This window comes from Triplophysa rosa, linkage group LG12 (assembly GCF_024868665.1).
Source record: "Triplophysa rosa linkage group LG12, Trosa_1v2, whole genome shotgun sequence".
NCBI lineage: Eukaryota > Metazoa > Chordata > Actinopteri > Cypriniformes > Nemacheilidae > Triplophysa > Triplophysa rosa.
The window spans coordinates 24,448,410-24,462,365 of record NC_079901.1 but is presented as its reverse complement, the minus strand read 5'-3'; the positions used below and the strand labels follow the sequence as shown (position 1 = coordinate 24,462,365).

The 13,956-nt window shown below is 35.9% G+C and overlaps 1 protein-coding gene across 1 annotated transcript; it reads left to right on the top strand.

Moving 5' to 3' along the window:
• Positions 1-5,335: 5,335 nt before the first annotated feature.
• LOC130562804 (methylosome subunit pICln-like) lies at positions 5,336-9,068 on the top strand. The gene is made up of 7 exons (XM_057348067.1): positions 5,336-5,701; positions 6,202-6,341; positions 6,601-6,732; positions 6,805-6,918; positions 7,047-7,226; positions 8,164-8,227; positions 8,819-9,068. Coding segments are annotated over exons 1-7 (753 nt in total). The 5' UTR covers positions 5,336-5,579; the 3' UTR covers positions 8,820-9,068.
• Positions 9,069-13,956: the final 4,888 nt, after the last annotated feature.

The following is a 13,956-nucleotide window of genomic DNA, read 5'->3' as shown; positions in this document are numbered from 1 at the left end:
TACTATCGTTCTGTCCTGTTATCCTTGCTGTCGTCCTGTCTGTCGTCCTTGCTGTCGTCCTGTCTGTCGTCCGTGCTGTCATCTTGTCTGTCGTCCTTGCTCTGTTAGCTTTAAAATTGTTTAAACTGTATCAAATATGTGCACAGGCGCAGACGCAAAGATGTCCGATCAAACATCTTATCATCCTCACAAAAAAAGTTTACAAACTTGTGTGTCAGCTATAATGCACACCATTTTTGTGTATGAGTCCATACAGTAGTGAAACACATAGGAATATTTGCATTTGATTTGACGGTTTATTATAATAAATATCAAAAATCTAAATGATGTGCATTATAGCTGACACACACATGAACATTGTACAGTAAGTTTTGTGACTGTAAGTCATTCCCTTTAAATGCTATTGAGCTTTTAAACAAATATTTTAATGTGTATGTAACTTTAGAGATGGTCCCTAAATTCACGAACGTCCAACGTCAAACCAACTTTATGCCAGTAGCGCAAAGTTGAAGCGCGCACGGCACGAACTTGTTAGCAAGCACAACTCTGAAACAATGTCCGTTTGCTAGCTGGGTAGTCTGCTGAAAAAATTTGTGAAATTCGGCTTGGATAATCCTTTCAGTTACGAGTCAGATGCGACTTCCGCGTTGCGCGTTCAGTAAAAAGGTTTAAGACCTGGAGGTATGGAAACAGTTTGTAAACTTTTTTAATTGTGAGGATGATAAGACGTTTGTTTGAACATCTTTGCGTCTGCGCATGTGCACATATTTGACACAGTTTAAACGATTTTAAAGCTAACAGAGCAAGGACAACCGACAAGATGACAGCACGGACGACAGACAGGACGATAGTAAAGTTGACAGAACCAAACGACAATAAGGACAACAGTGAAAAAGACGGCAGGACGACATATTAAGACGACTTCAACAGACAACATACACGTCAACATATACCGATTTACCTGAACAAGTAGGCAATGACCGTAGACAAAGACAAATGTATAGTACAAGGCATAAAGCAGTCGGTACATTTTTGGCACAAATGGAACCCCATAGAAACCTGAGATTTTGGCAAAGACATTTATATAGGAATAAGTACGAGAAATTGAGACATTTATAAATGATTGTATATTGGTCATAAGTTTGTAGTGTGATTTGTTCTAATAATTTTCTTGACTTGTAAAGTATTTTCAGCCGAGTTGTCGTCCATCTGAACGGTGATGATCTGAATGTTTTCAACGCCGTCAGCAGCAAGAAACAGTTTGACGTCGTCTTCAGAGGTAGGCCTATTCCTGAACACATTGATCTCATAACATCCATTACGATCACATTTAGCCATCTGGAAAAGCTGAGCTGTAAAAGATAAAAGAGTCCCCATTAAACAAAGAAGGTTTTGGGGTAATGATTACAGTACACTACAGTAAAGAATATATACAACAGAAACACAATCCCTTATGAAAATGAACCATGCTTTTACTACAAAAAAATAAGATTTAAAAACCGCACTGAAGCCTAGTTTCCAATCTATGCATGTAAATGTCAAGTGCAAATCTTATTTTTCTTATACAATTCTTATCTATAATCTCTATTCAGTTCAATATCAAATCAATCCTTGCACATCATCTTTACAGGAACACATTTTAGCTGCAGACACATAAGAGAACATGGAGAAATAAGTTAAAGCAATAAACAACTGAAAAATGTACATGGTATAAAGATATGTAGTATTATTGCAAAATGACTGTTAACAAAAACAAAGGAATTTTCTGTCAGTATATTATCACATTAATTTTACTGATATTTCTATCAACATTGTATGCAATGCAAACTTCAAAATACATACACAACATTTAATATAATACATTACGTGTTTTTTTATGGATTTACTACGTAAATTATCGTTACAAATACAGACATTGGGTGTTGCCACGACGCCTGAAACGACGCTTGTTTACTCAAAAACTGCATTTCGATTATAAAATAAAACATCAAAATAAATGTTTTGTGTTTTTGTACTCAAGATAAATCAACTATTTGATTACACTGGACAAACATGGCAGTCATAACATTTCAAATCAATATAGATATTTGTTTTCTTTCGACAATATTAGACAATATCTTTTATTAAATTTGAATACTAAATTTAAAAGTCAATCATCAAACCTAATCTGTTCAAGTTGGGACTAGGTCAATGAGTTGTGTTGTGTTAAAATAGTATTGTGCAGATGATTTTCAGTTCCCTGCATTCCCTACATTTTAAATGGAGTGTTCTTTTACAGTATGTGATTTCAAAGATTTTAGTTTTAAAGTTCATTTATCTTGGAGATTTAGAAGAGTTTATGATATTTTTGAGTTTTGTGGTTGCCATTATTCAGAAGAGCGTGTGTGGTTAAATTTTTGAACAAAAGATAGAATGACACATCAACTAAAGATAGACATATTTTAGTTGAGAACTTTAATCTGAAAGTATTTTATTTAAATCTTTCATTTAAATATGGAAGTGTTAAATTAACAACATTTTGCAAGATCTTTAGTATTTCTAATGCTATCATCGTTGTTATTTATGAATTTTCTGTTTTACAAGAAAGGCAGAAAAAATGGTATGGCCAATTACAGTTATTTACTTTCAGTCCTTAATATACATTTTAATGGTGTTGGGGCTATTCTATTGTTGTCATTTTGTTAATGAGGTATGCCTACGTAATATTCTGGGTTTTGTTTTATTTTATTTTTGCCAATTCCATGTGGACAATAATTGGACTGGCATATCCAACATATTTTGAATATATGACCAATGTGTTTTTGTATTTTATTTACTATTCAGTTGTTTCAGTTTGTTATGTTGCTTAATAATATTTTTGTTTTTGACAGATTCCTAAAATGGTTGTGTTTTCTTTATAATGACAGTTGGTCTAATAAATGAGTTATATGACTGTACATCATTTTTATGTTATTTAAACAGATTTTTTCAGCGTGGCGACATTTCTACTCTTCCTTCTTTTGTTAAACATCGTAGTAAAACTGATGTACAGTTCCCCACAGGTTCTTTCTGTTTCTTGCTGTATTCAAATTAAATATAACTACTTAAATGTGATATATGAAATGATTAAATATGATAATGTGATTAAATATTATCTCTTTTAAAAGTTTCTTGCCCACGAACGCCTGCAGCTGGTTCCTTCGTGTTTAAGTCTTGTGATCAGGGCCGGATTATCCAATGGCATTATGGGCACAGGCCCAGGGGCCCATGCGCGCTTGGGGCCCAGGCAAGGGGAAGAAAATTTCACATAACAGCGTTTACGCCAATTATTTGTGTGCCACATGGAGGTGCACAACAAAACACTGTTTCTGAATTAGAAAATCTGTCTTTTGATTTAGTCACTTTTACGAGCCATCAGCGCTTTTGTTCAGAAGAAGCACATAGCGACAAATCTATCCACTTCTTGGATAAACCTTAGCTTTATTCAGTGGGAAAATGTCGCCAGTGCTGCCCCGCGAGCGCGAGGTCTCTCTTTCCCGGCGCAGGGATCCCTTCTCTCGGCGTCACTCTGTACAGTGAGCGGCTGGAAGAAGCACTACGACAGGTGACTCGTGAATAAGATGAGTACAAAACAGCGTTTCCAACAACCTGTCACTGTTATCGACTGTTTGGATATATAAATATGACAAACTTCATCTGTAAATATGCACATGGTTACCATGAGGCTGTGTGAAAGAACATATAACGTTAGCCGAAATCACCGCTTTTTATTGTGAGTTGTTAGATGATGTCGCGTCATGAACTGACAACAGAAACTGGAAACACCGTATGTCAATGAGAATGGTTTTATTGTTGTAAATATAATGAGTTGATATACCCTCGCGGCTGTCTTAAATCTTAAAAGGTAAGCGTTTTTTACATTTATTTGGTGGTGCTTCCTTGCCAATTATGAATTATTTTATATTGATATAATGTTGATCAGTACCTGCCCTACTTTACCAATATTAAGCCTTCGTTATTAGCAAAATGTTTACATACGCACAAATATGATGATGTCGTAATATATAGCCTAGCTAAAGAAGTATACTTATAATACTCGTTAATGCCTTTACTGTAACACATTAAACGCTTAAATAAGAACGTGATTCGCAAGGTGCTTGTTAACAAATAAAGTTTAACAAATAGACAAATTACTCTTGTAGTACAATCATGACAAAGACTGCCCATTTATTCTTAGAAAAATGAAGATGAAAATATTAGAAAATTGCACTTAAGAATATTCTTAAGAACTTTCTGTAATTTATTTAAGAAAGTTCTTATATTGTCTCTTAAGAACAGTTTTGCATGTCCTGCATGTTTGTTTGTGAATTATGGAAGAATCTGATAGAACTGAATTGATAGAGGTGTGGTAGTGTGTGCTGCTTGCATATGCCAGGAGTTGTCTTAATATTGTTGTTGCTGGTCCAGAAAAGCATTGTTGCAATCATGAGGTGTAATCCTGTATGATGGAGGATGGTACAGGTGTTGATATTGTTATATCATAGTTTTAATTGTCAATGTAATCCTGTAAAAGATAGAGGTGTTTATACGCATAGTACCTATAGGCTAATTTAAAACTTTATTGTGTGCATGTGTGTGTGGGGGGGTCCATAGACACTTGTGCCCAGGGGCCTCTGAATTCTTAATCGGGCCATCTTGTGATTGTGAAGGTAGAAAACTCCTGCATCAAGGAAATTAACTAATTGTCGAATTGTGAGATAAAAGCTCAAACATACAACACAAATCGTTTAACTGCGCAACAGATAACGTTACTCTGGTCCTATAAGGGCGCTACAGTTTTAATCATGCACTCGATTTTACCTAAAAATATGCTATGCTACGATGAAGTAAGGCTAGAAGAGCAGAAATCCACCAGTTCAACGAGGGCGGAGATTAGTGGCACAGGCGTCGTAGCACATAATTCTAATTCAACACTTTACTGTATATTTTATATTTAATGGCTATCAACGTTTCTCAATATCGATATTCAGATGTAAATAATATATTTTAAAATCTTATTAAGTTAACATTCCCACACAGCTTGTCACGTCATACCTGTTTTTTCCCCGGTGTTTGACCAATCAGAGTCGTTTGTGATTAATATATTAGTTTTTATTTTATTGTCATTATTATGAATTGTTTATGCGTATTTCTGTTTGTATGTGAAATATGAATATGTGAAAAAAATATTTAAATGTTAATATGTTTGCATTCTCTATGGATAAAAAATAAATTGAACGCGCCTCAACGGTTGGTTAGGTCGTCTGGGCCGTGACGCGCCCCCTGGTGGTATAACATGTTTATTACACAGGATATATGAACGAGACCCACAGACGTGACGCGTGACTGTCTTTCTTTGAAGTATTAAAACAGTTTCTCGACACGCAAACTGCTCGCGTTTTACGCGGGCGCGTATGTAAGTGCTGTTCAGTCAGATAGCGTGAAGCTTCCAGTAAACAGTGAGCTGAGCAGTGCAGCGCGTGTGTGTGCGTCGAGTCAGTCGAGCATCAGTGTTTGAGCGGGTTCACGCTAATTTACCACATTTCATACAGTCACATTTGATGATGGTTGTGTTAAAAAGTCTGAGTCCACCCAGCGAGGGAATCAGACTTCAGCAGGCCGAGACCTCTGCGGTTTTGGACGGCAAGCGACTCGGATCGGGAACACTGTTCGTGACTGAGACGTGAGTGTATCTCTGTTTTAACTTCGACTAACGTTACACTTGTTAAACCGGTAAATCGTTTTTGTGTTCATTACGTATGTGTTAACTGCACGTGGAGCCCTTTCATGTTTAAACTGTACGTACAAACACCTTACTAAGACGGCAACATGGTAAATTACAGCGATGAAATTTAATAGTAATACAATGGAACTGCATGAAATTACCTTGAGATTGCTAAAATCAGCAACATTATAAAACAATGATATCACCATGCTTATACGTTTGAGTTAAGTGATATAAAAGCGTAATGTGTCTTTTATTTTTTTGTGTTGTGTCATGACGTCAGTGATAATACATAAGCAGTAGACAAACAAAATTTATTAGATTCCTATTAGTAAATGCTGTCATTGCATAATGGTATTCTTGTATTTTGTTGTTGTTGTTGTATGTCAAATGCATCATTTGTGTGCAATGTCATGTGTTTATCAGTATAATGCCTTAGAACTGCTCTGTCCTCCCAGGCGTTTGTCATGGTTTGATGGCTCAAGTATGGGGTTCTCTCTGGAATATCCCTCCATCAGTCTTCATGCTATCTCAAGAGACCTCGGAGCATTCCCAGAAGAGCATCTGTATGTGATGGTCAATGCAAAACTGGACGCCGGTGAGAGTTCATCTGCTAAATGCTATTTTAAAATGATGATCAGATGGTGTCACTTTAATTACTAAATCTTACTGGTAATATTGAGCGATTCATTGATAGAAACATGTTGACGCATCTATAATTCTGAGCGATAGTGAAGCGTGACTGCTTTCATTTTTATAATTCGTTTCCAAAGCCCTCTCACGTGTTTCTATGTCATGATCGTTCTCTCCTTGTTTGGCGTGTTTGGTATATGAACATTCTTCATGGTGTCCTTCAGATGACGGAGAAACCGAGATGAAGGATAAAGCTCCAGAAGACGCAGGAGAAGATGAAGATGAGAGTGACGGTGGCAGTGAAGATTCAGAAACTATCACAGAGATTCGCTTTGTGCCCAGTGATAAAGCTGCGCGTGAGTCAAACACAAGAATGATTCAATGTGCCTCATGAAGAATCCTTTCTGAATGTGTGTGTGTGTGCGCAGTGGAGCCCATGTTCTCGGCCATGTGTGAGTGTCAGGCCTTGCATCCCGACCCGGAGGACGCTGATACAGATGATGATGATTATGAAGGAGAGGAGTATGATGTAGAGGAGGCAGGTGAGTGTTTCTCACTCCCAAAGTGCATTGAGTGCCTCTCCATTTTTAATTGCCTGTTAAAACAATGTGAAGGAATTGCATTCAGTTTCCACCGAAAGTTACTCACGGCGGTTTCTCTCCTCTTTCAGAACAAGAGCAGGCACAGGGAGACGTGCCCACGTTTTACACCTATGAGGAGGGTCTGTCTCACCTGACGGCAGAGGGTCAGGCCACACTGGACCGATTGGAGGGGATGTTGGCTCAGTCAGTCGCCCAGCAGTTTCACATGGCTGGAGTCAGGACGGACCAAGCCTCGGCTGAATTTGAAGGTCTGTGGTTGCTACACTTTTTCTAGGAAAATGGATTTGCTTTGTTTACCGTGTGCCATGGTAAATGTTATTGTCGCTGCTGTAAAACAAGATTGTAACTCTTAACATGGATCAGATGTCATTGATTTAATACATTTTACAATTTACAAAAGAATGTATGTATAATGTGTGTCTGTCACAGAAATGGCTCAGGATAAGTTACAAGCCAAGTTTCACTAAACCTTCGCATGGTAAATATGTATAGAGATGGCTCAAATTTTTTTATACCGTCTTTCAAAGTGACAACGTAAACAAACGTTACTCCGCATGCTCGCGTTCGTGGACCGCCCTTAACTTCTGGTACCCATTCGCTAACAATAGAGTGCCTGTAGATTATTTCTGATAACAAGCAAAATAAACGTTACTTTGCTAAACTTCTCTCCAATATTTTGAATTTAGACTGCGATACCGGTTTCTTCAAATGCGACCAAACTACAGGACCTATTCAACAAATTGTTTATTTAATAAAATGAACATACAACAAAATTCAACAAATCTTTTATTTGATACAATTTTTATACAATAATATAAATGAATAATAACATGAATTGAAAAAGATTGCGTGCTCTTGAGGTTATATTGTAATGCACAAATATCCACAAGGTGGCGGGAACAGTTTTGCATGACACCTTTCTGTACACACGTGTGTAAAAGAGTTTTGGCGATTGTATAAATGAAAACATAATTGTGTGTTATATTGCACGTATGGATGCCTGAATTCATGTGTTCTTGGGTTCACAAATGGCCTGTTTAACAGCTTTGTGTGTGTCTGTAAGGAGCAGGATTTCCTGAAGACTACATGATCTGTAATGAGTCGAAGCCCCAGGGGAAGTGCTGCTGGCCCGGATGGGCGTCATATAATACTCTCTTGAAACACTGAGCCCTTTCTGTCTTACAGATGGTATGGAGGTCGACTCAAATACAGTTGCCGGACAGTTTGAGGATGCTGATGTGGAACACTGGTGATTATTAACCTAATTTGTTTAAAAAAACAGAATAGGTCTGTAAAAATAAAAACGACATGTACCGAAAGTAAAACAGATCGAACCCTCAGAGAGATTTTTTAAAAGCACATACAGTAAGCACAAAAAAATAGAAAACTTTCTACATGTCGACACAGGTCTCATGTGCACAGCTCGACCAATGGAAATAAACAGACATTGTCAAAAAGAAATCGCCATAGCTTTATAATGCATATTGTATTTTTGGTATTGTGATATATCATTACACCTCTGTCTGTTTCAGCTTTCAAACCTCTCTTGTCATTGGTCAGACAAACAAATAGTCCCACCCAAAACTGATGCCATTGGTTAAGCCAAAGTCATCGAACAAACAGCCATGTTTTATTAAAGTCCTAGCGTTTGAATCAGTTTAATGAAATGATGAACGTAAACATTAATGATGTCAGACAAGCTGATTTGTAGTCTGTATGTGTGGATGCATATTATCGCCAGATTCAGAATCCTGTGTAGAAATGTTCTTCTTTTGTCTGTTTTAAAATGTATAATCTGGACTCCTGCATGACTCTGAATTCTGTGTGCTTTCTCTGCCAGATGGAGTGTATCTGTAAACTGCTGATTATAGCACTTCACTGAGGCATGCTGGGATACCGGCTGACTCACCAGGCCCACCACTGAAAGCTCTTATACTCTCACACTCTCTCTGTCTCTCCTTCCCTGAATTTACCCCAGCCACAGACATTACTCGCTGATGTATTTTGTAGTTTTCTCTGAAGACCGGAATAATTCTCCTTAATGTTAATGGGTTTGTTAGACATTTAATAAATACAGTTGTTTTTGTACAAAGCTATTGGTTTCATATTTGGAGTCTTATTTCTATCTGGTGGTTGGTTCTATCAAGTGCATTGCTGTGATAATATTTTGGCTAAGAACTCGTTTCTCTGCTCACTCTGAATCAGTCAAATGATCATTTCCTGTGTATTTCTCTCAGGAGATGAAGTATTTTATCTTGTCTGTTTATCAACGCATTCTGTGGGTATCCCGAGGTAGGGGAGGAGGGCAGAGCGAGAACAATTTGCATAGCTGCTGTTCATTAACTTATAAACAAGAGATAATACTGGCATGCACCATATGTAGGCTTTGCTGAAAAGATGTGNTTTAAAGTTGGAAGACTGATTGAATGAGAACACTATAAAACCATTCCAAAATGCCTGCCTCATAAAACAAGTCCAACATTCAAAACCCCCACAAGCACTAGAATAATTCTGGTCTCTGCCTTCATTTAAAGAATGTGTTTTTGAGTTGTATACTACTGGAATTTACTTTTTTTAAAATGTCTCCATACTTTAAGAAAATTATCCACGAAACGGAAATAAATTTAACGTTCATGTTACTGTTTTTTGCCAACTCTCACGCATTCGACATAAGACTCACGGAATTGACTCTCGCGCCACACATCCATTTTCTCACGCCGTATTCGTCATTTGTCCATGGTGTGTAATAAAATTTGTGAAATAACTGCCTAAAAGCCTAACTGTACTTTGGTGCTGCATTTATTTTACAACACAACGCGTTCCACCTGTAAAAACAATGAGGTGGCCAATCAAATGAGAGACGACGATACTGTTCACTTCTTTAGCAGGACGCTTTATGCCAAGTGTACATAAAATGTTGATATGAAATGTCATGTATAAAATCCTAAACCCAATGTTAGCAGTGAGCAAGCCAAAGACGACAGTGACAAAAAACAAAAACTGAAAAGAAAAAAGTGGAGAAAAGCTTTGAGAGAAAAGAAAGTCAAGCAGAAAACACATAGTATACACATGTATACAAGAGAAATCAGGCTTGTAAACTGTGACATTGTACCGACAATACCGACAGACACACAGTGTAAGGGGGGAGGAAGCGTTTATTAAGGAAGTTTGTCTTATATTTACTATACTAAATATGAATATTATAAAAATGTTAAATATATGACTAGTTAAAAAATATACAAATATATACTAAAAATATAACATTTTGAACTAGTTATAAAATAAAAAATGATAAAAATTGAACTTGTATAAACAAATAAATAAACATTAAAAAATATATAATTAAGTGTTTAAAATGTTGAAGTTTAAAAATGTAAAAGCTAGTAAACTAGCAATATAGTATATTTTATAAATGAAGTAATTTACTATAAAACTTTTTTTTGTGAGGATGATAAGACGTTTGTTTGGACATCTTTGTGTCTGCGCCTGTGCACATATTTGACACAGTTTAAACAATTTTAAAGCTAACAGAGCAAGGACGACAGCACGGACGACAGACAGGATAACAGGACAGAACGATAGTAAAGTTGACAGAACCAAACGACAATAAGGACAACAGTGAAAAAGACGGCAGGACGACATATTAAGACGACTTCAACAGACAACATACACGTCAACATATACCGATTTACCTGAACAAGTAGGCAATGACCGTAGACAAAGACAAATGTATAGTACAAGGCATAAAGCAGTCGACACATTTTTGGNTTATAGCTGACACACACATGAACATTGTACAGTAAGTTTTGTGACTGTAAGTCATTCCCTTTAAATGCTATTGAGCTTTTAAACAAATATTTTAATGTGTATGTAACTTTAGAGATGGTCCCTAAATTCACGAACGTCCAACGTCAAACCAACTTTATGCCAGTAGCGCAAAGTTGAAGCGCGCACGGCACGAACTTGTTAGCAAGCACAACTCTGAAACAATGTCCGTTTGCTAGCTGGGTAGTCTGCTGAAAAAATTTGTGAAATTCGGCTTGGATAATCCTTTCAGTTACGAGTCAGATGCGACTTCCGCGTTGCGCGTTCAGTAAAAAGGTTTAAGACCTGGAGGTATGGAAACAGTTTGTAAACTTTTTTAATTGTTTGGATGATAAGACGTTTGTTTGAACATCTTTGCGTCTGCGCATGTGCACATATTTGACACAGTTTAAACGATTTTAAAGCTAACAGAGCAAGGACAACCGACAAGATGACAGCACGGACGACAGACAGGACGATAGTAAAGTTGACAGAACCAAACGACAATAAGGACAACAGTGAAAAAGACGGCAGGACGACATATTAAGACGACTTCAACAGACAACATACACGTCAACATATACCGATTTACCTGAACAAGTAGGCAATGACCGTAGACAAAGACAAATGTATAGTACAAGGCATAAAGCAGTCGGTACATTTTTGGCACAAATGGAACCCCATAGAAACCTGAGATTTTGGCAAAGACATTTATATAGGAATAAGTACGAGAAATTGAGACATTTATAAATGATTGTATTATATTGGTCATAAGTTTGTAGTGTGATTTGTTCTAATAATTTTCTTGACTTGTAAAGTATTTTCAGCCGAGTTGTCGTCCATCTGAACGGTGATGATCTGAATGTTTTCAACGCCGTCAGCAGCAAGAAACAGTTTGACGTCGTCTTCAGAGGTAGGCCTATTCCTGAACACATTGATCTCATAACATCCATTACGATCACATTTAGCCATCTGGAAAAGCTGAGCTGTAAAAGATAAAAGAGTCCCCATTAAACAAAGAAGGTTTTGGGGTAATGATTACAGTACACTACAGTAAAGAATATATACAACAGAAACACAATCCCTTATGAAAATGAACCATGCTTTTACTACAAAAAAATAAGATTTAAAAACCGCACTGAAGCCTAGTTTCCAATCTATGCATGTAAATGTCAAGTGCAAATCTTATTTTTCTTATACAATTCTTATCTATAATCTCTATTCAGTTCAATATCAAATCAATCCTTGCACATCATCTTTACAGGAACACATTTTAGCTGCAGACACATAAGAGAACATGGAGAAATAAGTTAAAGCAATAAACAACTGAAAAATGTACATGGTATAAAGATATGTAGTATTATTGCAAAATGACTGTTAACAAAAACAAAGGAATTTTCTGTCAGTATATTATCACATTAATTTTACTGATATTTCTATCAACATTGTATGCAATGCAAACTTCAAAATACATACACAACATTTAATATAATACATTACGTGTTTTTTTATGGATTTACTACGTAAATTATCGTTACAAATACAGACATTGGGTGTTGCCACGACGCCTGAAACGACGCTTGTTTACTCAAAAACTGCATTTCGATTATAAAATAAAACATCAAAATAAATGTTTTGTGTTTTTGTACTCAAGATAAATCAACTATTTGATTACACTGGACAAACATGGCAGTCATAACATTTCAAATCAATATAGATATTTGTTTTCTTTCGACAATATTAGACAATATCTTTTATTAAATTTGAATACTAAATTTAAAAGTCAATCATCAAACCTAATCTGTTCAAGTTGGGACTAGGTCAATGAGTTGTGTTGTGTTAAAATAGTATTGTGCAGATGATTTTCAGTTCCCTGCATTCCCTACATTTTAAATGGAGTGTTCTTTTACAGTATGTGATTTCAAAGATTTTAGTTTTAAAGTTCATTTATCTTGGAGATTTAGAAGAGTTTATGATATTTTTGAGTTTTGTGGTTGCCATTATTCAGAAGAGCGTGTGTGGTTAAATTTTTGAACAAAAGATAGAATGACACATCAACTAAAGATAGACATATTTTAGTTGAGAACTTTAATCTGAAAGTATTTTATTTAAATCTTTCATTTAAATATGGAAGTGTTAAATAAACAACATTTTGCAAGATCTTTAGTATTTCTAATGCTATCATCGTTGTTATTTATGAATTTTCTGTTTTACAAGAAAGGCAGAAAAAATGGTATGGCCAATTACAGTTATTTACTTTCAGTCCTTAATATACATTTTAATGGTGTTGGGGCTATTCTATTGTTGTCATTTTGTTAATGAGGTATGCCTACGTAATATTCTGGGTTTTGTTTTATTTTATTTTTGCCAATTCCATGTGGACAATAATTGGACTGGCATATCCAACATATTTTGAATATATGACCAATGTGTTTTTGTATTTTATTTACTATTCAGTTGTTTCAGTTTGTTATGTTGCTTAATAATATTTTTGTTTTTGACAGATTCCTAAAATGGTTGTGTTTTCTTTATAATGACAGTTGGTCTAATAAATGAGTTATATGACTGTACATCATTTTTATGTTATTTAAACAGATTTTTTCAGCGTGGCGACATTTCTACTCTTCCTTCTTTTGTTAAACATCGTAGTAAAACTGATGTACAGTTCCCCACAGGTTCTTTCTGTTTCTTGCTGTATTCAAATTAAATATAACTACTTAAATGTGATATATGAAATGATTAAATATGATAATGTGATTAAATATTATCTCTTTTAAAAGTTTCTTGCCCACGAACGCCTGCAGCTGGTTCCTTCGTGTTTAAGTCTTGTGAATGTGATTGTGAAGGTAGAAAACTCCTGCATCAAGGAAATTAACTAATTGTCGAATTGTGAGATAAAAGCTCAAACATACAACACAAATCGTGTTTAACTGCGCAACAGATAACGTTACTCTGGTCCTATAAGGGGCGCTACAGTTTTAATCATGCACTCGATTTTACCTAAAAATATGCTATGCTAACGCATGAAAGAAATAAGGCTAGAAGAGCAAAATCCACCAGTTCAACGAGGGCGGAGATTAGTGGCACAGGCGTCGTAGCACATAATTCTAATTCAACACTTTACTGTATATTTTATATTTAATGGCTATCAACGTTTCTCAATATCGATATTCA

Bases quoted from the DNA above. Each gene is read 5' to 3' on its own strand.
- LOC130562804 (XM_057348067.1), top strand. From the start codon at position 5,580: ATGATGGTTGTGTTAAAAAGTCTGAGTCCACCCAGCGAGGGAATCAGA. The intron at 5,702-6,201 runs GTGAGTGTATCT...CTGTCCTCCCAG, and splicing joins ACACTGTTCGTGACTGAGAC to GCGTTTGTCATGGTTTGATG. The intron at 7,227-8,163 runs GTCTGTGGTTGC...TCTGTCTTACAG, and splicing joins AGCCTCGGCTGAATTTGAAG to ATGGTATGGAGGTCGACTCA.